At 40.6% G+C, this 25046-nt stretch overlaps 1 protein-coding gene across 5 annotated transcripts; it reads right to left on the bottom strand.

Moving 5' to 3' along the window:
- Positions 1–3355: 3355 nt before the first annotated feature.
- On the bottom strand, positions 3356–21850 carry USP44 (ubiquitin specific peptidase 44). Of its 5 annotated transcripts, XM_056509980.1 has the most exons (7): positions 21545–21583; positions 15400–16344; positions 14836–15093; positions 6693–6891; positions 6112–6220; positions 5139–5344; positions 3356–4749 (listed from the first exon to the last, which is right to left on the bottom strand). In XM_056509980.1, exons 2-7 carry the CDS (start codon positions 16261–16263, stop codon positions 4550–4552), a joined length of 1836 nt encoding a protein of 611 aa, XP_056365955.1. In that variant the 5' UTR covers positions 16264–16344; positions 21545–21583; the 3' UTR covers positions 3356–4549. The 5 variants fall into 5 exon arrangements, with proteins under 5 accessions (XP_056365955.1, XP_056365944.1, XP_056365950.1 ...); XM_056509969.1 differs by lacking the exon at positions 21545–21583 and adding an exon at positions 21784–21850 and having other exon boundaries at positions 14836–16344; XM_056509975.1 differs by having other exon boundaries at positions 14836–16344; positions 21545–21685.
- Between the last annotated feature and the right edge of the window lie 3196 nt (positions 21851–25046).

Raw genomic sequence — 25046 nt, 5'->3', positions numbered from 1 at the left:
CACTTTAAACAATCTGTGGTGAGCAGAGTTCCTGGTACATTGCTGCTGCTATTTTTATTTATGCTAACAAGACCATGCTCTTCTGCACTTCTTGATGTGATACAAGCAGATTCTTGTGGCTTCCTGCTCACCTATTTTTGTACAAAGTGCTAGAAACAAGCAAGAAAATCTGTTTCAGTTCTTGCCTGCTTATCAGCAATTTCCAGACTTTTCTCTCTTGAAAGTGCCTTTTTAGTAGTAGCTCAGTGGGACTTGGTATTGTTTAAGAAAGCTTAAGGCTTTCTTAACTTCACTGATGGTTACTTTAGAACCATTTGGTTTTACAGATCAGTGATGTTTTTTTCCCCTTGGTATTTTAGTTTTTTGGGGTTTTTTTTTTTTTTGTTACCTGAATATAACAGACTGAGACTAGCAGAGCTAGTTTGGACTATAGCCTCAACTTTTTGACTTGCTGGCTCTTTGTTAGTTCACATTTGGAGGCTGGTAATCATGTGTAACAAGTTGCAGTGGAAATGACTCAGAAAAATACTTGCAGAGCATGATGATTACTGCCCATGAATTTAACTGGGTGTATCTGAACACAAGCGTCCTGTGTTGCTGGCCCTCCTGCATCCTCCTGCCCAGCAGTATAAAAGGCAAGCCCTATTTCTGTCTGCTTAAAATAAACGAATTTCCTACTGCTTTCATGCTCTTCAGGCTGCCTTTTCCTGTTGCTGTGTTAAAAAGTCCTGGCTGTGCTGTCTGGTAAGTGAACCATGCTCTCATCACTTGACAGAAGTTTACCAAGAGACTTTGGAGCCCGATGTTGGAAGTCTGTTTTCAAATACCCAGAATACCCAAATAAGACTGGGGTCAATCTTACTCCTTTTACATGCAGCACCAGAAATGGTGATAGTTTTTGTAGAAATTATTAGGAAGCCAGAGTTCAGAAGCTACTTGGCAGGGTTCTTCTTTCACACAGACCTTGTGTGACACATCTTTAGAGCATGTACAGCTTGACCCTGTGTGATGTGTCCTTTTAGTGAAGGCATGGCCTAAGATTTTCCTAATTCTAGACTTGAATACCATGCTTCTCCTCTTAGGTGTGGGTAAGACAGGTCTGGTGGGTACACACAGACAGGTGAGTATAACCACAACATTTCAAAGAGGAGGCTGAAATAGGATGTGGGGAGACAAGTGGAGTTCCTGTTCTAGCAAGAAAACTGCTGCTGTGTCTTTCTATGTGGTTGTGTCATCTTCACTTCAGTGTATCAAAATACTAGTATTTCAGAACAAAAACACAGATGGTATGGAAACTTAATGATGGGATGTGCAAACATAACTGGAACTTGTTAATTTGATTTTTTTTTTTTTGTAGAGATAGAGGAAATTCTACTTTCTTAACAACAACAAAAAAAGAGAGTAAGGCTTTTCATTGTTTTTAATTTCCCAGGATTATACAGTGTTTGTACTTGGCCTTCTGTGGAACATGAGTCAGCTGTCCAGACTGGGAGGTGGGCAGTATATTTTCCTCAGTCCAAAAACTTTCATGAAGGTAAGTTTAGAGATAAAGGCCACGTAGCCTGAGAAAAGCATGGCATGCTTTGAAACAGGTTTTAATTTTTTAAGACTTAGGCATAGTTTGTTTTTTTTTACAAGTATTCAAGAGGCTTTTCTGCTTTTATAATTTTTAATGTTTCAGTATTTTTAAAGTAAAAGAAAAAAACAGACAACTCTGCTGTGACTCTTTTATCATTTCTGACTGGTGTTTTTGCCATGACAGGCACCCAATTCTTATAACTCAAAGTCATACTCATTTTAGCTTTGCTTTGCATTTCTACTGATGCTTACATCTCCCTTCTTTAACAAAGGAACAGGGCTCTAGGAAAAAAACCAAAAGCTATGTAAGCTAGTCAGCAGTTCAGATGAACAGTAAATTTTTTACCTAGTTGTTTTGGAAGTGCCTGTGTTCCTAGTTTTTGAAACTACCTTTTTTTTTCTTTCAGTAAGACTAAATCTCTGAATCCCTTAAATGGGAGAGGGCTCTATAGAAGCCTTCTCTACTAGCAGAGAAAAGGGAAGGCATGTGCCGTCAGGATGCACACATCAATTACCACTGGGATTGGAAACTGTTACTATTTTTCAGATTAAAGTGAAGCTACTTCGGCCTGTGTGCCGTATTCCCGTGACAGCTCAGCAAGCTTGCAGCTGACACAAAGCAGGAGGAGTGGCTGATAAGCCTGATGGGGGCACTGCCACACAAGGGGAGCAGGACAGGCCCAGGAAATGAGACAGGAAGAATCTTATGTAGCTCTACAACGGGAATCAGCACTCCTGCTCCTGGGCAGGAATCACAGGCTCGATGGGAAGCAGCTGCCCCAAGAAGGACCTGGGGTAGAAGCTGTCCATGAACCAGTAACATGCCCTTATGGCAAAGGAGGCCAGCAGCCTTAATCTGCTAAAGGGTGCAAAGCTACTACCTGAACTAGTTAAGTATTGAGAACTGAGGCAGAATAGTATCTGAATTAGCTCATCCTTGTGGTGGACTGCACAAATTATCTTTACTCTCCCCACTGCCTTGATTATGAGGACTATAACTCTTTCTCCTCCCCTTCTCCTATTCTACCCAAGAGCAGCAATGGCAAGAAAGCTGGATTTGCTTTTGCAGAGCTAATGGTGCCTTTCAGAGGAAGCCTTGAGACTTAGCAATCTTTGCTGTAATGCAGGGGAATAGCTGGAAGCACAGCCTAGGCAATCTTTCTAGTAAAAATGGCAGGGTAAGATTCCTTCTAAGGGACTTGAGTATGCGCTCAATAGTGAAGATTGAGGATAATGGACTCTCACACCCAAGTTGCTCTCTACACGTCCAAAGACAGACTCTTGTTTTAGTGCTCAAGTCTCTAAAGACCCCTATGGATCTCCTAAGAGATGTGCTTAGAGGAAGAAAAAGTATCAGAAGCCTGAAAGGCAAATTTTCTGAACTACCTATAAGTAGAAAAGTGTTTAAATTACATTAATTTCCTCACCAGCAAGGACAGCAGAAAAGAGAAAAAAAAAAAAAAGAAAAAAACAACAAAAACAAAGCCACAAAAAACCCAAACAACCAAAAAATTCCCCAAACCAACACATGAACTGTTTTTTACACTTAATTAGGATGAGCACAAGACTAAAGTTTGAGACTCCTACATTCTTGCTATAATATGGCACCTTTCAGAAACAGAAATTATAGCAAAAGTCATTAATAAAATCAGCTGTTAAATCACTGACAGATGGCCAATGCAGTCGTATAATTGAGACCTTAAACCCTGTTAGACAAAATCTAAAAACAATTTTTAAAAATTTAATACTGTAGGAATTGATTCCAGTATACACACACTTTTCTGTCCATATCAAGGCATTTTATTGAGGTATAAACTTTGCAGAAGATGAGGTAACAATTTGCATAGGACTTACGCAAAATAACTTCACAACATTTAACTGGCATTAACTACTGTATGTGGAGGATTGATAATTCCTGCCTGTTAGATTCTCCTCACTGCACAGTTCTGTTAATGCTAGTGGTAGGACCATGTAGTACAAGGTACAGCAGTTGTGGGTAATGAAACCAGACTGAGAATGCTTTCATGCAAACATTGCAGCTGCTTTTCATCAGCTGTTTGTTCAGAGATGATTGAGACAGACAATGCTTGCCCAGAGCTCAAAGCAAGCTGGTCCAATTCAAGAAAAGGGATGCTAACGTTCTCGTAGCAATGACAGTGAGGTGAGTGAGTGTGGTTTTATTGTTGGGGACTTTTTGCTTGTTGTGAGTTTTTACTTGTTTAAGAAAACTTTTTAAATTTTTGGAATAAAAAAGCCTCTAGTTGTTAAATTACTTTGAATTTGGCACTTGAGTTTTAAGTTGTCAGGTTTGTTAAGGCTTAAAACATGCAAGTCTTGGTAAAGATACATTCTTGTGTTATTAAACACTTCTCTTACATGGAAATACCTTTGTGCTCTATTTCCTCAAGTTCAGATTTTAAGAAATTCTATCATTGTATCTTTAGTACAGCCATTCAAGCTTGCAAAGTAATTTCACAGAAAGTTGCCTACAAAAATTTAGTTACTATCTGACATGTTTTAACATTCCTTGCTGGTGAATGTCAATATTCTAAGACCTAGAAGCAATTCCTGCAAGACAGTAAGAATCACGGTATCATTAGAACTATACTATAAAATGTACACAAGCATATACAGAAAATTAACCAGAAAAATATCAGTTGCCCATTGAAGTAAATTTTCTAAACCAATTCAAAAATATTATCAAAATACAAAACCAGCTTAAAAAAATAGCCTGAGGTAAATTTAAATGCACATAGCAATCTCTTCCTTAAAAAAATAGCTGTATTGAAATTCTAGGTACTTAGAAAGTTACTTATTGTCAATAAAAACTTTTGCTAACCATTGTCAAGAGTACTTCAACTAATACAAAACTATATAAACATTGAAAAAGTACAATACTGTACTTCCTTTTAAAAATACATAGTTATGACAATTTAAAACTTTACCACACACACTGTTAACTGGCTTTGGATTAGCTGCTACTGTTGTCCCTGGAACAGCCAGCTAATTCTGTGTGCTGCTGACTTTCAGCTGTGCTAGGACAGGAGACTCTACCATGTCCATTTGCCTGAGTAAGTCGTTGGCTGTAAAACAAAATGTAGGCTTGAGCTTTGCATACTTCTTCCATAGTGCACATGTTGAGTTTTGAATCATTGCAGTGTACCCAAAATCCTATAATAAGGAAACATACCAGAAAAAAAAAGTCATCAGGACACTGATTTTAAGTAATTGCATTATACTTAATAATTAATTAGTGTTTGGTCCCATTTAATGAGTTGTGTACAAATAGTAAACTGTTTCAGTTGATCTGGTTTATTTGCCTCAATGTTTTAAAAGCCCGACTTAGCTTCCTCAGATTTACAAGAGAGTTTATAGCTAGAACACATTTAACAAGGCAACACAAAAACAGAACTGTGGGTCTACAGAGCTGCACTTCTCATTCCAGGCAGATCAGATACAAATGATTCCCTTTTGCTTTTGAGAAAAGACAGTCATTGTATCAGTTTAGAATTAGGAACACCCCTTTCTCCCTCACTGCTCATTTCCCAGCTGGTTCCTACCTCCTTCAGAATTGTAGCAGTAGGCAGTGTAGTGCCCTGAGCCAAATCCTTTCCCGTGATGCATTACCACAGCAGACAAGTCATAGATGAAGCAGTCAGGCAGGAGAGACTTGAGGGATTCCCTGCAGCAATAAGGCTCCATGTTTAGCATTTGATCAAAACTAACATGTACACCAATCTTCTCACGGTGATTGCGTCCTGACCACCTGGAAAGTTAAATCAAATGAAAACTTTTGGGTGTTTTTTTTTTTTAAAGAAAGAGCATAGTATTTTGAATTATGTTTGAACAGAACATAGTATTTTCACTAGTCTTTTCTTTCTAGGCTTCTTCTTTCACTTCTTTATTTAAGGCTTTTTAAATGTGTCTGTGGTACCTACTGTTCTCATCTTCTGAAACATCCATCTTAAGATCAGTGCAGTGGTGAGTAGGAAGTATTTCCCACCCATTATACCTCTTTCGTATTTCTTATTTATTCTATCTCATTTTCAGTTTCCTTTGTACAAGGGTACTGATGTTGGGCTACGAGTTCACAGAGATGAAGTGTCCACTTCCCTATTCTGAGGCAGAATGTATTTATGTATTTGGATATAAGAAGGTTATCTGAGACTTCCACTGAATACAGTCCAGATTTGTGCATTAGTGATTACAGGCATCCTACTCTACCTTTAAATATCACAAGATCAATTTTTACTAATAGAGTTCAGAGCAAGATTAGTAGGTTTTGACCAAAAACAAGGATAAAATAATTTTGGTACTAAAGTAACAAGCATCTGAAATCCAAAAAGTTAATTCCCTGCTTATAACATATCTTACTGATGTTTCAAGTGAACAAGAAAAAGAAGTTTCTAGTAACTATTTCTCACATACTAGCAAGGGGAATTGAAACTGATGCTGAAGAACATTGATCCTAAGCAATGCAGAGCAAGACTGAATCTGTCAGTTTGAAACACTTTTCGTTGTGGTACTACTTACCTAAACCGTTTAAGGTGTAATCTGAGAACCTGAGGTAGTCGACACACCATAAGCTGCTTCTGAGCTTCTGTGAGTATAACTGGTTTAGAAGAAAACTTCCTTCGTTTTGCTGAGGTCAAACACACAGTTACACAATACAAATCTTGGTAACAGCTTTGTATTTCAGTCTAAGATTTATCCACAGAATTTGTGTGGACCTAAATATTTATGGTACATGCCTTCTTAGAAAGGACAGCTTCTGAGAGCCGTTTTGCAAGGATTGTTTTATGATGCAAGTAAAAAATATTTGTGGTCACTTATATTAGTCACCTTAATTTAAAAAGGTGATGGCTTCTTCACCTGGGAGTACTAGAAACCCCATTAGTGTGTCATGAGGCTGTATCTAAATCAAGCATCACACTTCAAAACACCTTTTAAACAACTGAATCTTCTAGGGGGCAAGTAACAGCTGTCAAGTGACCACTTGGGACATAAGAAGGTGGTCTTTGTTTGCAATATACTTTTAAGACTTCTATACTTGCACTGTCAGCTTATATTTTACACAGAGAACGTATGCATGAGTACATACTGCCTTTACTCACTGTTGCACTGATCACATGCATATATCTTTCCTTCCAAAGCTTCAGTTTCTGTAAACTTGGCCAGCATTTCTGTCAGCAGACATGGATACTGAGACGACATCTCCTTGCCATTGCAGTGATACCTCTCGGGAAATTCCAGGGACAGGTCCCAGAAAGGTTCTATGGTATTTGATTTATTGTCACAGGTGAGACATGTAACCTGTAAAAAAGATATTTCACCAGCTGTTTACACTCAAAAATGTACTTTGCTACACATGCACCATAACATAGCTCTAAAAAGAGATTCTTTTTCCTAGAGATAACCAAGGGTAACCAAAGACAAGACGAAGTCATTTAAGAACAGAGATGATACACTTAATTTCCTTTCTCTGAAGCAGCATATCCAAAACTGTTACCACAAACAAGTAAGTGTTCTTATGTTTTACTGAGAAACAAAAACAGTGTCAAAATGTTCTGTCTGGGACCATCCAAAAGAAAGCAGCTGGTGAAGTCTCAGGAGTCTTTTCTCCAAAAGGAAAATTTACATGAGAAATTACAATATAGGTTAATTTAAAAATAAAGCAAAATAAAAAACAAAAAACACACACACACAAAAAAAAAAAAAACCAACACCAAAACAAACAAACAAACAAACAAAAAAAAAGGAACAGCTGGGGATTTTAAAGTCATATCCTTCTTACTTTGTAAGTCTTCCAGGGAAGCCTGGATTAGGAAGCACACTTCTTCAAAGAAAAATTAACAGGTAAAAATAATTTATTTCTTCTTTCAGTAAGTGGATCCACCGTCACACTAGGGAAAGGACAAGCAGTAAGACAACATAAATAAAATGTAAAGACGTGAAGTGAGTCAACCTGGAAAATGCAGATACTACAGCAGGAGACAATCAATTCATTATAACATTCAATACTTAAGAAAATAAGTTAAAAGCTCTTCTAAGCTGGAAAGACAACACATTAGGTGTTGCATGCTTCCTATGTAGGAATTTTTCTGTTTAGGAAAATACCACAAGTTGTTTGGAACAGCTAACACACAGACATAATAATAATGGAATAAAAATTCATGTGACATCCAAAGATTGTTATTTCACAGGGACCAGTTTATGCTGCTGCTGTTCTACACAAATTCAGTGCAGTTCAGTTTCACAAGTGTGAAAGTACACTCAGTTTTGTTCAGATGCTCCATTGTTTTCCCCTGAAGGTTTGCTGTTAGGTAATTATTCACCCTGCTTTGGTATTTCATGATCATTTATATAAGGACCTATCTGTCACCTCATGGTATCTTCCTCCTAGGTGTTCTTGTAACTGCACTCAGTAGCTGCAACAGCTTATGCTCCATCTCTGCATTACCACCTAGTGCACATGTGGATTTGTGTCCCAGCATGAACATTTAGCAGTGCAGCTAGGAAAGCTGTTAACTGCTTTAAGTTCTAAGATGAAAATGCCACTGCCTTGTTCTTAGAAAACAAAACTTTAAACTGACATGGCAGAAAAGAGGAGATTCTTCTGTTTTAATTTGCACTCTCAGGAGCGTCTTTTGTAAGTGCTAACATCTGGCAACATTTCAAAGCCACAAATCATTAGTAATTCAGAGCTGAAATCTAGACATGGGAGACAAAATGGTATGTTTGGCCACAGTACAACCATACTCCAGCTTAAACCCAGAATGACTAATAAATTTCTAATTTATGACTAATATTTTATTCTAATTTATAACTAATAAATGGGTACTTTTGTTGGGCCAAAAGTTTATTTAATTGCTGAGTTACTTAAGAATTTGTTGCATATGAACACACACTTAAGATTAAGGAGCTCGGGATGTAGAACACACATGACCTCAATACAGATAATTTTAAGAATTCTGAGGTTTTAAATTTAGTGTATTATATTAATAATCTAAGTTAAGATCTTCTTTCCCAACTAGATAATGAGTACCATCCCAGACAAAAAGAAGCCTGGTTTTCAACTTTTGCCAGTCAGAAAACCTGAAGAACACAAACAGATGCCATAAATCTGCTTCTCATCTTGTCATGCAACTGTGAGCAAAGCTGATTTGTACAGGGGGCAAAACCCTGTACTGATATACAGCTGCTCTTACTTCCTCAAATCCAAGGCAGTCCTCACTGCAGCAGAGTTAAACTCTGGGATTTAGCTGCCAAGAGCGCGGTAACCCGACACATCCGGCAAGCCTCCCAACCCCACCAGCCCCTGTGTGCTCCTGCTCCTGGGCGAGGTGGGAAAGGACAGCCAAGCACGGCTGCAGCAAGGGTGGAAGTATTTTTCTTAGCCAGGCCTGAGCTTACCAACTGGATTACTCAAAAAACCAGGAGGATTCCCAGCCTTCCATAGAATCCATCTGCACTGGCCTGTCCATTGGCATTGGCTTCACGACATTCCCATCACTATTCTTTCTGTCCTAAATGGGACCCCTTTATCTCATTCTCCATTATCATTCACACAGTACAACCCAGATTTTCTTTTTCCATGAGAGGGGCAGAAATTGTAAAAACTGTTCAAAAGCTGGTTGAGTGAGATGAGATTTTATAAAACACAAAACAAAAAGAACCCCAAACATGAACTCAAGGGGCAAAAACTTCAAGCATTTGTCCAGTGTAACTTCGTATAGTATAAGTGCGCACAACATAATAGGGAAGTGAGTCTACTCTAGCAATGTGGTTAGTGATGTCTATGATTATACTTTACAAATTCAGAGTTTGATTCCACTTTCCCATTATGATTCAAAATTTCTATTATAGGAAGCTTTAATGCTGTCATTTATAGCAAAGCAAATGTGAAGTTCACATTAGATCAAAATACTACAGATTTTTAACTAGTCTGAAATCTCTACCTTATGTTCTGCCCTGACCACCCTCTCATGCCTTGAAACATGGGTACTAAATACAATTGTTTGGTTAAAGCTTAGTATTCAATCATGGGCCAAAGGCCAGACTGAAAAGAGCTGGATCAAATTGCTTGATTCAAGCTAAGCACGGAGACTACTCAGACAAGCATCACTGTGGCCACAATAACTTGACGGACAGCCACTGCCCTGGACGGCATTCAGTGTAAATGCAGCCAAAGAAATAGTTAACATATTGCTGCAGAAAAAGCCAAATCCATCATCAACTGTTTTGCCTATGTTTCCTGCACTTGCACAGAAGAAAGCAAACTCTTAACCATCTCTGCCCCAACTCTTTTTTTCCTTTGTTGTTTTTAAGAAGAGTAAAATAGCCAGTCCCATTTTTGTGCTTTCACTAGATGAGACATATATATAATGATTAGTAACTCAATTTTTGCACAGGAAAGTAATTGAAGGGGATCTCTGGAATACAGCTACAATGCTGAATTCATATGACAGCACAAAAAAAAAACCCAACTAAACTTTGCAGTCATAAGCATACAGCATCATCAAAATTATCTTTATCTATTTAGCAGAATAACATAAAGCATAACCACAGCTAACTGTGGTCTGTGATTCAATGGCCTCTTATAGATTGATTTAAAATGTTACTTTCATCTAGCTGAAAAACAACTTGACAATCATTTTGTAGGTCAGGCTAAACCTAAAAACACCAAAATATAGAAATCAGTATACATGACATCAGCTGATTTAAGTGCAAATTATCCCATTAGCCTGAAGTTCTTGTCTTTTTAACAGTCTATTCAGTGGGAGAGTTAATACCCAGCAGATCACCCTCAGCATTACTCCCTAAACTCTAACTCACAGCATACTACCCAAAACTGAAGGCTTTCAAACAACTCAAAAATCACATTTCCCCTTTTCTCAGACAATCCGTCCTGAAACATGCTTTAAGAATAGTTTACTTACTACATTGGTAAGAACCTACTTCACTCTTTCAGACTTGGCATATCCTCTGATCACTGCATGCTGTTATTCCGCCATTCTGAGCAGGAGCAATAGGAAGCATTTTGCTCAGATTCCATCTTAAAAATTATCAGGAAGTAACCAAACTGCTTAGGAAGTTTTAAGCATGCCTAGAGGTATCAAAAGCTAGTTCCTTCCAGGCATTGCTGAAAAAAATATTGGAGCGAGTTTTTCTGAACTCTGAGAAGTCTGCAGATGACACAAAACAGGAGGAGTGGCTGGTGGGCTGGCTGGGGGCACTGCCACCCAGTGAGAATGGGACAGAGCTGGGAAATGGGACAAGAAGCAGCTCTACAAAAGGAAACACCACGTCCTGCTCCTGGGCAGGAATTACTCAGGCACCACTACAGGCTGGGGGAGAAGAGAATGACCTGGGGGATGAGCTGTCCACAAGCCAGTAACGTGCCCTTATGGCAAAGGAGGCCAATGGCCTCTGGAGCTGCATATGGCAGACCATCACCAGCAGGTGATCCCCACCTTCTCAGCTCCCACACAGCTGAAGTGCTGGGCCCAGTGCTCAAGGGAGATGTGGATATGCTGGACTGAGTCCACCGAAGGGCCAGGAAGACGATGAAAAACTTTAGACATATTTGACCTATGAGGAAAGGCTGAGAGAGCTGGTGGACTGCTCAGCCTGGAGAGGGAAACTCAAGGTGGATATCATCCTTGTATGAGAATTTCTGCTCATATGATTTCTGAGTACATAAAAATGAGTACATAAAATCTGCTATTTTAATTTCTGGATTTTTAGAAAGATGCCTGTCCCCTTCCTTGCTTAATATGGACAAAGTTGAAACAAAGATACTTTTAAAATAGTTGCATACTGTGCTGTTTAGTTGGTACCATTTAAAAAAACACTAGCCAAAAAACTCGAGACTACAGCTAACATACTTGAGTTCTTGATGTGTACTTTAGAGATCTGTGAGCTAGCTACTACCACATGAGTTCATAGTACAGTAGTTTCTCCTTTCCCATGGAAGGACTGAGGACAGGAGACAGTAAGTACCTTCCACAAGAGTACAAGCACTGAGGGATTGAAAACAATTAGGATTTCAATAGACATATTGGGATCTCCTCAGAGTCCCAATGGGGTTTGAGAGGTATGAGCCACTTTCTCCAGACAATTGCTGCAGGAAGATGAACATGTGAAAAGACAGAACAGAGGGAAAGGGTTTTGCACCTACAATGCAGATTGTTTTTTCTCTTAGATGTATCAGGTATTGCAGTTTCACAGTATTACACAGTGAAAAGCTGATATACTAAAATAGGTAGTGGAATAAACATAAAACAAAAAAACAGAGGCTATTCCTGCAGTTACCCATTACCTAGTTTAGTACTCCATAAAATAGTAAACTATTTCAAGCAGCAGATGAAGAAAACTTACTTTAAATCAACTGAGAACACAGCAAAACAAAAACAACTACCCCATATAAAACATTCAATTGTTTTGACATCACCCAAAACTTCTAGTTATCAAAAAGTAATCTGCATAAGATTCTCAAACACTCAATTCTCTGCTTTCTTAATCTTATATCCTAAATTCAGTTAGTGCTGAACCAAGCAGCACTTCAATAGCAACAAACTGATGGCAAACTCAGGGTTATGACTTCTCTTCAAGTTAAATTAGAACTAGAAGGAAGGGGAAAAAGTGTAGCTGCACATGTGAAAGTAATGTGATACCTAAGTAAACACACAGCTTATCAGCACTGTAAGGGATCCTCTGTGTACTTTATCAAGAGTAGTCCATAGTATTCCTGAGGTTTGAAGGTCAGGGAGATTGACTTCATAGCACTTGAGTATCTCACAGAATCAAGTCTCTTGAACTTGTATCTTCTGTACAAAGGACCACTAAGTATAGTAACATTTTAGGGGCTTTAAAACGGAAACAAAACACTGCACACACTTCCCAATTCCCCTTTTTCAATGGAGTAAAATGTAACTTAAAACGCTATACTAAAATCCTGTCTTGTTTTTAATAAGGGCAGCTGGGAACAGCTCCAACTATATTCTAGAAAGAAACTGTAGTACTGTGACAGTATTTTATTTACATATTACTTTATTTTTATTACTATATTTATCACCGTATTACTTCATCTTGCCGGTAGATAAAGCCAAACCTGTAAGGACTAAACATTCACTGAGTCCACAGTGTTGCTTTTAAGAGCTAACACTGTCCAAGATGCGATGACATAGCAAGAAGTTTGGGAGTTTTTTTCAGCCCTGTGTGGGTGTTTTCTTGCCTTTTTTGTTAATTTCATTAAAGCAGTTCTGTCAAATGCCTAGAGAAATCACACTGTAGGAATCTTACTGAGGAAAGGAAAACAACTGCCTAACAGAATTTTAAAGTTCATTTTTCCATGTGCAAATACCAGGGACTAAATCATTAAGATGCCTGAATATATTTTATAAGGAAGGAATCTTCAGGGCTTACCTTTTCCTTACAATATTTATCATGTTCAAACCACAAGTGAAGACTAAACTGAAAAAAAAGCAGTGGCAAAAGATAAAGGGAACTCTGGGAGGGGTAAAGTGTTGAACAGTCCGTGGGAACTGCCTAATGAGCCAGGGAGAAATTACTAGTTAACAGCCTCAATACTCTTTTCCTTGCCCCTCTCACTTCAGGCATTCCTGAGTTCATCAAGGCTGTATTCTGCACACAGACAGGGAGCAGCTGCAGTACGAGCTGTATGTAGTCAGAGAAGTCACAGGATACCTCAAAACTGCTGAATTCCCTTTCTGTTTTACTCAGTAGTGTGGAAATTAGGAGGTTTTTTTTTTGTTTTGTTTTGTTTTGCATTGGATTTGGCTTTGTTTGTTTGTTTTAGTCTACTCATTAGTGAATTCTCACTACTCCCCTCCTGCTCTCAGGAAGGTTGAAGGGTTTCTAGTCACAAACCTTTTCACATAAAGCTAAAAATACGTGAAAGTAGTTATTACTGAAATGCTGCTGTGTCTTTAGAAAATTCTTACCAAAGCAATGAATCCTGTAAGGAGGTTTGCAACACAAACAAACCTTGTCAGTATTCCTAAAAAATCATTTTAATGACAAAATTGTTATTTTGGAGAGGAGTGGAATTTTCAAACAAGAAACTCCTGAATGACATAATATACTAAACACTTACAGTTGTGCAACACTGAAACACTGATATTAGGTATGTACTACCCAAGGAAAGGAAGTATGCCACAGAAGTGCTTGTACACTGGGCCAGACAGAAGGTAGCTGGTGATCCAGTTTAATCGATAAATCTAACAGTTTCCAGTAGTTTCACAAAACCTAAAATGACTGAGGGCTTAACAATTAAATAGTCAGAATACCAGGAACAGACATTTTTGTGTTAAGCCTTTTCTTTACACACAATATTCAAAATTCAAATTTCAAATGCTTCCGCACTCCCTCAGTAACATATTCATGTATACTACAGATCCATTCCAGAAGCCAGGAATTTCCCAACTTCTGTTCCTGCTGCAATGTGGTTAGTTGGTAGATTAATTCAACAGAAACTAGCATTTGTTTGTTCAGTCAGTTTTCAGACATTTGTACACATACACTGTTGGGATATGCATAATTGCAGTGAATGCACTGAAATACTTAACAGGGAGCTGAGAAGCAGAAAGGCAAAAAAAGGTAGTCATGCAGAAAGAAGGAAAACCACCATTGCCTCCACCCCACAAATTTGGTTCCTCTGTTGACAGAGCCTTCTGTATCTTGGTGTTGTAACAGAAAAGAAGCATTAGTATTTCTGAACATAAAATCATAACATACAATTACTCACTGGAAACCAATCTCAAATTCAAGCTATTTAGTGAAATAATAGCCTGTTTGACATCCATTACCTAATCAGTTTCTACTTACATGAGATTAACACCTTCCTTAACACCTTTTATCTAGTAGCACTATAGTGATAAGCCAGATACTTAAAATTGTAAATTCTTTATTCCTTCAACTGAGTTGGTGCTTAACAGCAAATACAAGTATTTCTGAGTAGGTGGAAAAGTGCATTTTAAAATAACAAATTTAAGACCTTTATGATTAACAGGTGTATTGGGTTTGAATGGCCTGGTTTTTGGTAGCAGGAGGGCTACTGGACAGCTTCTATTGAAACTGTGTACTATTTCTTCTAAAACTGTGTAATATATCCTCACCATCCCCTCCTCAATAGCTATAAATGTATAAACCTTTGAAGTATGTCCATTCTTGACTGGAGTAAATCCAGAACTAGAAATCATTAAACACCTTAAAAAAAGTAATCATAAAACATACCTGACTTAATAGCTGTCCATGAAAAATGTTGTTAACCACATTCAAAACCTGCTTTATAAGTTTTCTTTGAGAAGCAGGGATGAGAGCTGGATATCTGGTCCCTGTAGTCTCCAGTTCCTGCTGTACTTTATCCAAAAGTTCACAGAGAAATTCCTGAGCATCTTGTTGGGCATATCCTCTGAAGGCTGGAATTAGTCTCCACACAGAATGAAGCATGGCAAAAGGAGACACCAGTGCCCATTTGCCAGACCACATAACCTGGAATAGAGTATGCAACTCATGACAGAGAGAAATATGCTTTGAACTGGGCTCCCTGGGCTGAATAAGTTCCATACTTTTTGATGCTCCTCCACTTAATCCAGAGGATAAACTAGGCCGCCTCACAGAGTACGATCCCCTTACTTTCTCTTGGTTCTCATTCACGCGTAATGTTGAGGCAGCTATCGACAGGTGTTTAGATGAAGATCTTGTTTTACCATTGGTTGCTGTTGCCAGCAGTTCCTGAGTTTGATTGAGATCAAGCTTTAAAAAGCATTCTCGAAAAATAAGTAAGTGACTTAATACCTGAAGAACAGAATTCATATAGCATGTGTTTCCCAGGTTTCTCAGTCCTGTCACTCCAGGAGTCACTGTAGGCCTTCGTTTAATTGGAGAGTCACTTATTTTTTTCAATCTCAGTTCTTCTGAGGTATATGCTTCTTTCAACTCTGCCAAAAATTCCATGCTCTCTGAAGTTTTTTGAGGACAGGGTTCTGGTTTTGAGTACATTCTAATCTGATTTTGTAAACGACTGCTCTTTCTTGGAGGCATCTTTTCCATCTCTGCCTTCAACTCACGCTTTCGTTCTTGTCTTCTCTTCCTAGCTTTGTCCTTTTTTAGCTCTGCTTCTTCTTGACGCCTTTCTTCTTCCAAAATCCTTCTTCCAGTAGGTGTCAACTCAAGCCACGACCTGAACACTTTGCCGAGGACCGCACGCCGCCGGTGCCAGAGAGCTGTGAACATCCTGTCTTCATTCCGAAGCGTGGCTTGGGCACCACCGTGCGCAAGGTAGGAATCATCACTTGTACCCATAGAACGCAAAGTCCTCCCGCTTCGAGTAGTGCACTCATAGTTCTGACTCTTGATTGCACTCAGCGTACTCCGCAAGAGCTTCAAATCGCCGGTCGCGTTGTCATTGAGAACGTAATCATCGCAGAGATAACAGAAAACATACAGCTCGTTTACTTCCAACGCCACGGGGTGGCTGCTCTCCTGAAAGTGCTTTAGTGCATGTTCTTCAATGTATCTTCCACACGCCACGTGCGAGCAGCTGAGGCACGCCCACACCGATTCCGTAGTATTGCAGTCCATGCAATGCCATTTCTGAGGATTGAGAATGGAGTGATCCTGGGCCAGTCGCAGACGTCCGACGTGCTTACACTTATCCATCCTTAAAACTGGAATTGCAGAGATATGCTGGCAAAACACATCATCCAAACTATTTTCTGCCCATGATACTCCAACCTGCAACTATAAAAAAATAAAAGGAAGTTATAGTTCATAAATACCCTTTTACAGGAGTCAGTGATCTTCATCTCAATATGAATTTGGTACACTATCATCATCCAGCTGAGTTCCACCAAACACATGAAAAAAATCAGTCATGTGGAGCCACACACACACACATCTTCAACAACAGTTCCATGTTCACACTAAATTGCCTGCTACCACTGTTTATAGTCCCAGTGCTTTGTGGCTCAGGACTGAAGCATACTAGCTATACTTTAGGCCTGGTTTGTTTTTTTTTATTAAGGGGCACTGATTTTGTTAAAAGATGCTGTTACAGAATTTGCATACAAACATAAAGTGAGAAAGGCTGCTCAGAGAAGCTGTGGATGCCCACATCCCTAGAACTGTTCAGGGCCAGTTGAGATTGGACTCTAAACAACTGGGTCTAATTGGAGGTGTCCCTGTGCACGGCAGGGGATTGGACTACAGGATTTTTATGGTCCCTTGCAACTCAAACCATTCTGTGATTCCAAAATTTTCCTATTAATTCTACCCCTAAGCATTCAGGTGCAGAAGTGCAAAGTTCACTTAAATTTATTATGTTGACACAGTACCAACAGTTCAGACAAATGAGGCTTTATACAACTCAAACCCTTAATTAACCCACACCTTTAATTAGATCACTGCCCCTCTGTGCTTAGTAAACCCAATTATACCATTTGTATAATAAAGTATCTTAAATATCTACATTTTAACACATCATCCTCTGAAAGAGTAACTTGGCAAAGCAGAACTTGATTTCTTAAGACAGAAATACCAGGAGATATATACATCAGTTATGATAAACTTTATAAAAACTTTCTAATCCAGGTGTTCAAAAGATCATTTAAAAATCTGGCTTATATCCTTTATTAAGTTTGTATGGTTGCATTTATATGTTCAAAGCTGCTGGTTTTGCTTCCTCTGATAAGGTGCATTTAACCAAAACAGTCTCTGATTAGCAAAAAATTAAGGAGACAGTGATTAATTCTCTTTTTCACCATTTCCTTTGACTATCTCGTTTCGATATAACATCTAGAGATAGATTATGATGGTGCTATGATGCATCAAGAAATGATTACATTTGATCTGGGGCACTTGTGCCCACGATATCACCAACCAGAAGGGCCAAAGAGCCCAGTACACAGCACCAGTACCACTATGCACAGTGCTGGCCAGATGAAACAATTAATTCACCTGAGGAGTTCAAGGCTTTGTCAAATCTTCTAATCTGTGCCAAGTGAGATGAGTTTGTCCTTACAAATACATGCTCTGGACCTGGCCTAGGCTGTACAGTATCAAGGTCCTGGAGTCTACGCCTTACAGCACAAACCATACTACAAAACTGAGTGATTTACACAACTCTGGATAGAACAAAAAAAAACTGTATTCTAGCTATTAGCCTTAAATATGCTAACATTTATTCTAACATTAATTTCTACACTTCTAAAACACATAAGAATAGGTTACTCAATATAGAACAGATGTTTAGTGTAAAATAAGCATTAGAGGGAATCCTAATGTACATGACACAACTAAGGAAGGGAAACAGGTAAAAGGTTGCAGATGGCTAGAAAAGAGGATCTAATTTTCATCTGGTACTTTGAGAAAAACTGTCATTAAAAGATTTTTTAAAAATTGCGTTGTTTGGTTAACTGGCCCATGGCTAGTGCCTTTTAAAATGTTACAATACAGATACTAACATAAGAACTGTAATAACTCTCTAAGCACATAATCAGCACCCAGCATTGCATGTGTTGTACAGAATTTATTCTGTAATGAAGAAAAGCTTGAACCAGCTGTAGAGAAACTAAAAAACTGTACACAGTTTTACATGCCCCTATTAATCTCTCATTCATTCTGGCTAAAAGTTGTTTCCAGTCCAAGGAATTTCAGGCACCACATCCTCTGGGGAGCCATTCAGATCAAGTGCCAGCCATAGCTTATTAGGGGAGGTGTGTGCTATGGTCAACAGATCACAAATTAATGGCTTGCTTAACTTTTTCATTTGCTTGCACCCATAACATTCATTCCTTCCAAAAGGCAATCTTATCTGCAGTCTGCCAATTAGATTCTTTTACAAATAGCTGTGCACAGTAAGTCTGCTTTTTATATTGTCTTTACAAATAAGACCATCAGCATTATCACGTGTCCTCTGGTCTGACAACCTCTTTTTCACAACAAACTGGAACTTTTATAACACTGATAAAATTCAGAATTGTAATAAGTATGTAAAGTGTGCTGCAATAATTAAATGTGGTATAGAGAATTTTAAGGGACAAGACTCCTCTCGGTGTTTTTGGGCTAACACACACAGATTCTACTGCATAACGTATTAGTAGCAGTCCTTTCCAGCAAACCAGAAAAGAACATTAAACCCTGCCTCCCCTCAGGGCTGTCACACACAGCAATGCTGTCAGTCAGAAGAATCTGACAGGTCAACTCTTTCTGGATTTGTTAAAGTCACTGCATAAAACCTGTGACTTACTTTTCCTTCCTTTTAATACTATATGATCAGATTACCTTTTTCATACTTCTAAAAATATTCTCAAGACTAAAACTGCTCACATGCCGCAGCATAAGCAAATATTGAAAAGTAGTCCACTGATTTCTGGACTGTGTAAATCAGGACTGCACATTCAAGCTCTTCATGCAAAAAGCAGCACAATTCTACGAAAGCGCAACATCAGCACCTCGAAGGGAAAAACCTAAAGCCCCAGCTCCCCCACCAGCAACCAAGCCAGCATGACATTTTCCCACCTACGTCGATGTGTGGAGAAAAGAGACAGGGTGGAAGGGGGAGGGGGGAGGAAACATCTTAGCATGAGAGAAGTCTTTCTTTGAAAAAAAAAGTGAAGAAATCAAAATGCAGTTTGGTCACAAAGACAGCAATATCAGAAAACACTGCAAAAAATGCTTAGAGTACAAAAGTGAGACCAAGAAAACTCCAGATTAATATCAAGCAGCACACTGACATCACGAATGTTGGAAGTACTGGGACTGCATCAACTCACAACATTTAAAAACTGTACCTTAGAACTAAAACTTGGCAAAAGATCTCAGGGTAAAAACAGGAGTGATGTGACAGATAATGCTGGAAGAAACAGGAAGAATACTGCATACTCATTCCCACACCTGAAAACTGCAGCTGGAATAAAATAGTACAATCTAATGCTCCAATGTTAAAATTCCCTAAAGGAAGTTATTCAGCTCTAGTTTCTGCATTCTTCTCTCCTGAGGTTCAGTTCTGTGCACACACACAAAGAAACTCTGAATTAGTTGACCAGCACTTCAGAGATCAAGCCCCCCTCTGTGTTCTTACCACAGACCTGAGCTGAAGTAGTAAGCAAAATAACAACTACTAGCATATAGAATAGCACCATTGAAAGCATTAAGTTGTCTGGAAACAGAGAGATACACAGAAGATTTTTTCCTGCACCAAAATTTCACAAGCCAGAAACAAAGATATATAGAAAAGGATTTTTTAATTGTATTATATTTCAACCTTACTAACACGCTCATTCCTTTTGTTCCACTCAAGAATGGCTGGCAAAATGTACATTTTTGGGTAATTAATGAGCTGAAAAAGTATTTGATGCCAAAACCAACTTAGAAGTCATGAAAACTGATGGTTTTCTTCCATAAAAGAAAAAAAAAAACAAAACCAAAAACCCAAGATTTTAACAACTCAAGGGTCATTTTCACAGCTGATAAATTTATAAAACGTAATTATAAACAAAACTATGTATTTTACCCTTAGCCACTACTTGTGTAACTAACTGCCTAACACATAAATGAGAAGTCTCAAACATTAGACTAGAAATGCAGTGCAGAATTTTACAATTATATTTACACGTGGGTGTGCTCTTGTGCCCCATTTATATTCTGGCTTATAAATCAGATGACCGTTTACAAACTGATTTTCGTCAGGCTCAGAGTACCTGCTGAATACCTGAAAACACACGAATCATGGGTACCTAACTCAAAGTTTTAGATAACAAATACACTAACTAGAAGGCAGATGTACTGCTTTGTTGCTTTTTTAAACGAGTTTTCTCTAAGAAAACAACTCAACGAAACACTTATGTGCATAAATTCCAGCTGCAGTACAGTCCTGAAAGCATAACAATTTAGGCTTCAAATCAAAGCAGCACATCAAAAAGGAATTTTGTGAATTATTTCCGATTTCTAACAGAACAGCCCGTGACAAGAAACCCCCCAGTCCCCCTTCTTCGGAGCCGTGCAGATCGCCATTTAACATTTTTCGCTCTTTTTTTTTTTTTTTTTTTTTGTTTTGTTTTTTGTTTTGTTTTGTTTTGTTTTTTTAACCAACTAGAGAATGTTTTGGTTTTGTTTTGTTTTGTTTTTTTTTAACCAACTAGAGAATGTACATCCAATGTACTACCCAGAAGTGGCCATTTACCCCAGGACACCACAGACAGCGGTACATCTTTACATTCGATGTCTACTACTGCAAATAACCGCACGTTTCCTGCAGTGGAGACCTCACGATAAAGAAACAATACAGATCGAAGCACTTCCACAGCAGTACGAAAAACACGGCGCTTCTTACTGATCTGAAGCTACACTTAACGGTTCACCCCGTTTAGCAAAACGAGCCCCTCTGAGTGCTCTGACAGCTGCTGTTCTGACAGCCCCGGTGAGCACGGCACCCCGGCCAGGCTGGCCCAGGGCCCGGTGCCGCGGTGCGACCCCGCAGCTCCGGCGATCACGGCGCACCGCGACATGGCGCGACTTCGCCTCTGGCCACAGCCGGCAGGAGCCGAGAGCGGCGGGCCCGCTCACCGCCGCCCACCCCCTCACCTCGACGCCCTCCCGGCCCCTCAGGGAGCGGGCCCCATGCAGGGCTTCCCCGCCACACACCGAGCGCGGGGGGAAGGCGGCACAGCCCCTGCTGCCCGGCGGGGGTGCCCGGTCCCAGCGTCCCGCTCCCCCGACCCCGCGCCGTGCCGTGTCCAGCTCCACCCGCCTCCTCCTCAGGTGCCCCTCCGCAGGCACCGCGCCGCCGCTACCCCTTCCTCCCGGGGGAAAAGGCGCCGGTGTCTCCCGCCCCGCGCTCCCCTCCGCCGGGCACCTGCTCCCCGCAGGCCGGCCCTGGGCGGGCTGGCAGCGCCGCCGCGCCGCTGCCGCTCCCGCTCCCGCCCGCCGCTCCCGCACGCACCCTTCGCCCGCCGCCATCTTGGGCGCCCCGAGCCGCCGCCGCCGCCTCGGAGCGGCCCCTCCGCGACGTCAGTGCCGCGCGGGGCCGCCCCGCCCGCCCCACACCCCCGCCCGGGCGGGGAGCGCAGCGGGCGGCGGGGAAACGCGGCGGTGGCGAGGCAGCGCCGCAAACATCCCCGCACTCGCTCAGCACCCGCACCCCCACGGCCGCCCCGGGCCCTGCCGCCGCCCCGCACCCACCTGCCCATCGCCATGTGCCGGCGGCGGCTCTGTCACCAGATTTGTAGTGGCAACCGAAGTCCTTCCCACGTCTCCTCCCACCTCCCCAGGCCTCCCCCGCCCGCCGGGGCGAACGGGCCGGTCCCGCGGGGCCGGACGCGGGCAGCCTGGCGGGGAGCGGCGGGGCCGTCGGGAGCCGATTCCCGAGGTGCCGAGGGGCTGCCGCTGCCCCGGCCCTTGGCCCTTGGCACCTGTTTGCCCTGGGACGGGTCTGTACCCAGCCGGGAAGAACCGCTTCTTGGTCCCCCCAGGAGTGGATGTCCAGATTTCCTTCCTACATTTTCACCCGCGGTTTGTCATCGGTGGCGTCCAACCAGCAGGAGCCCTGTGCCTGTGTCCCAGGCCTCCGCCGGTGGCTCCCTGGCTCGAAGGTGCCACCAGGAGCCATCTCTGGCCTGGGCGCCACAGTCATACACGAGAGATCTCAGCCCTTGAAACTCCTTCATATCTCTGTGCAAGTTGTTTGTGGAAACTTCTGCAAGGCAGCTCACGTGGTAAAAAACCCCAGTGTCTTATCAGGTCCCTGTTACCCATCTATTGAGTAGTTTTTCAGTCTCAGGTTTCATTACAGATGCGTAAATAGGCAAAAGACTTGTAAACTCACATCCTGCAGATCTCAAATTTTTAAATTTGACGTCTCTTTACACTGATTAATTTAGAACTAAAGTTTCTGAAGTGCAGCCAACTGTTTTTAGTTGCTTTCCAGTTCTGCCAGCGCTGAATTAATTTACATGTGTGCATGCCTTCTGCTCTACCCTGTGTAGGAGCAGGCTGTGTTTGGGACAAGAGGAATCTGGTAATAACCCCTCGTGACCGGGCAGCATCCTTTCTTCATCCATGCTGAAGCAGGCTGGCTTGTGGTTTATGTGAACCTGCTCAGAAATCCGTGTGCGGTGCTGCCGGCTGTTACAGAACGTACTTGTGATGTGTGAGTTGCTGCTTAGTCACAATAAGCAAGCAGTGGTTTAATGTAGAGTGTGAGCATTTCAGATTCCCACTCCTCTCTTTTTTTGGATCCGTTATGCATTAGGATGTTTTCATGACAGCATCAAAATCTCGCACATCTGTTTCTGTGTTCTTAGTTGTGTCATCAGAAAAAATGTGTTTCAGTTTAAACGGTTAAATCTTTAGGCCCTGGTTGCCTCAATTGTGCTTCAGTAGTGCATTCCCATTCTTTCTGTTTCTGATGAGGCTGCTGAAATGGTATTTGCAGGACGTGGCCAAGAGGCACAATTCCATTTGTCTGCAGGGTCACTTTGTCATGGTGCTTTCAGAAACTCATTAAAAATGTATACAATTGAAGTCACCAGGCTTCAAATCTCTTTCAAAATTCTAACTTTAAAGTGAGAAATACTGTTGCCTAAGCAAAATATATGGGAATTGTTCATGCTTAGTAATTCTACATATTTGCATCTCCCTGTTAGGTGTTTTAAGATAACTTTAACAAATTTCAAATAACTATTTTGTCAAGTTCCTATTCTGTCTTTAACAGTAGCAGTTTCTTCTTGAATCATGGTTGGCAAACTAACCTTTCCATGGTCTTTCTTGCTGGAGTGCTGTTACACTATTCTCACACTCAGAATCTCAATCCAGTTGTGTGTGTGTGTGTGCATGTGCATTGGTTAAATGGATGTTGGATCTGCTCTCAAGACCAGACTGGCTCGCCATCCCTACTGGGACCTCTTCAGCTGCCTTTGCAGGCTGCTTTCCCCTGGGCTCCTCAACTCCAGGAGCCTCTAGAGGAGGAATCCAGTTTCCTGATGCCTCAGCATTGCCCGTGTTTTCCAGGTGAATGAAGCATAGGTGGGGCTCAGGGTATTACCATCCAGGGCATTGAGAAAGAATCCCAAATCCTATTTTTCCTAAGCATCTTGAGGAGGCTTTGATCTGGGCTGCTCACAGGAAGGCTGAGGCCAGCAATGCAAATGGGAAATGGTGGCTCTCAGCCATGCACATACTTACCCCCACTCGCAGCTGGTGGCTCACTCAGACACAGCCTGAGGCCTTGTCACCAGCTCCATTTATATCCTAAATGGCCACTTTAAGCAGCTATTCCCAAAGTGATTATGAGCCTCAAAAATTCATTTTTATTTATGCCAGTTTTAAGTTTTGTAGTCTTATCATCTCTCTAACATCCTTTCTCCTTGATCAAACAGTGCTTATGTATCCAAACCCTGTTCCAGTGTACCAGAGATTTGTCTTGTCTCTGCTGTGTCTGCAAGTGTCTGATTTAACACAGAATAAACACAGTTGTTTTTTTGGTTCTTTTTTGTTTTGTTTTGGTTTGGTTTTTTTTTTGTTTGTGTGGTTTACCTGTGTTAATGGACAAGTTTCAGTTGATATTCACTAAGCACATTTCATATCCTTACTGGGTTAAGGCAGACTTCAATCTCTGTTCCTGCCACATTGGCTAATGCATTGCAAAATGTTCATTTGGAATTTGGCTTTGGCATAAGAAGTAAATCACTGAATTGCTATGTGCTGCTCTTACCATATCTGCCCTGCTTCATGTGTGCCTTTAGTGACATCCTGCTTAAAATTTTTCACCTTCCTTTAACCTTTCTCTGAGTCATATATTTATTCTTCTAAGTAACATCCACCTTAAAAACATTCAAGGCTGATAAGAGAATTCCTGAGCCTTAGGGACAAATAATAAGACTCAAGTAATTTCCACCATCCAGACATTACAGCTAGAATGTTGTGATTTATTGAGACAGACAAAAATTGATTTCCCACACGTGGTTTAATTTAAAATTCATTGGGCATTTATAAAAATGGATGACCGATACAGAATATATTATCAAGAAGGAAGCAAATGTAATAAATTCCTATAAGCAGTAAGTAACCTCCTATGATGTGTGAAAACATTTTCTGGAGGGCATAACCACCTCTAACTGAAACATCACCTCTGACTTAATGTTAAAATGTTCCAATATGGCAAATAGTTTTAATGTGTAGTTAAATGGTTGCTAGAATTATATACAACTACTGCATTAGTGCAGCTGGAAAAAAATTTACTTAGTGCATTTGACAGAAGGAAACATCATAAGCTATTATTCCAAGTGAGGCATCTAAACTTTTGCTAGTGCATGAAATTTCAAATTTCTGTCAAATATAAGCATAATTATAAAATAGTAATTGCTTTTGATACCCAAGAACAACAAAGTGGTAGGCTAGCCAAGTCTTTTTGGTCTGTCTGAAAAGAGAGTTGGTGTGATACCAGT

This window comes from Oenanthe melanoleuca, chromosome 1A, assembly GCF_029582105.1.
Source record: "Oenanthe melanoleuca isolate GR-GAL-2019-014 chromosome 1A, OMel1.0, whole genome shotgun sequence".
In the NCBI taxonomy this organism is placed as follows: domain Eukaryota; kingdom Metazoa; phylum Chordata; class Aves; order Passeriformes; family Muscicapidae; genus Oenanthe; species Oenanthe melanoleuca.
The sequence above is the reverse complement of the archived record's forward strand: the minus strand, read 5'-3'. Positions and strand labels throughout refer to the sequence as shown.

Coding starts and splice junctions, on each gene's coding strand:
- USP44 (XM_056509969.1), bottom strand. CDS start 16,263: ATGGATAAGTGTAAGCACGTCGGACGTCTGCGACTGGCCCAGGATCAC. Junction 6,221..6,692: donor TGCATGTGATCAGTGCAACA/GTGAGTAAAGGC, acceptor GTTTGACCTCAG/CAAAACGAAGGAAGTTTTCT. Junction 4,750..5,138: donor CTGCTACAATTCTGAAGGAG/GTAGGAACCAGC, acceptor TCCTTATTATAG/GATTTTGGGTACACTGCAAT.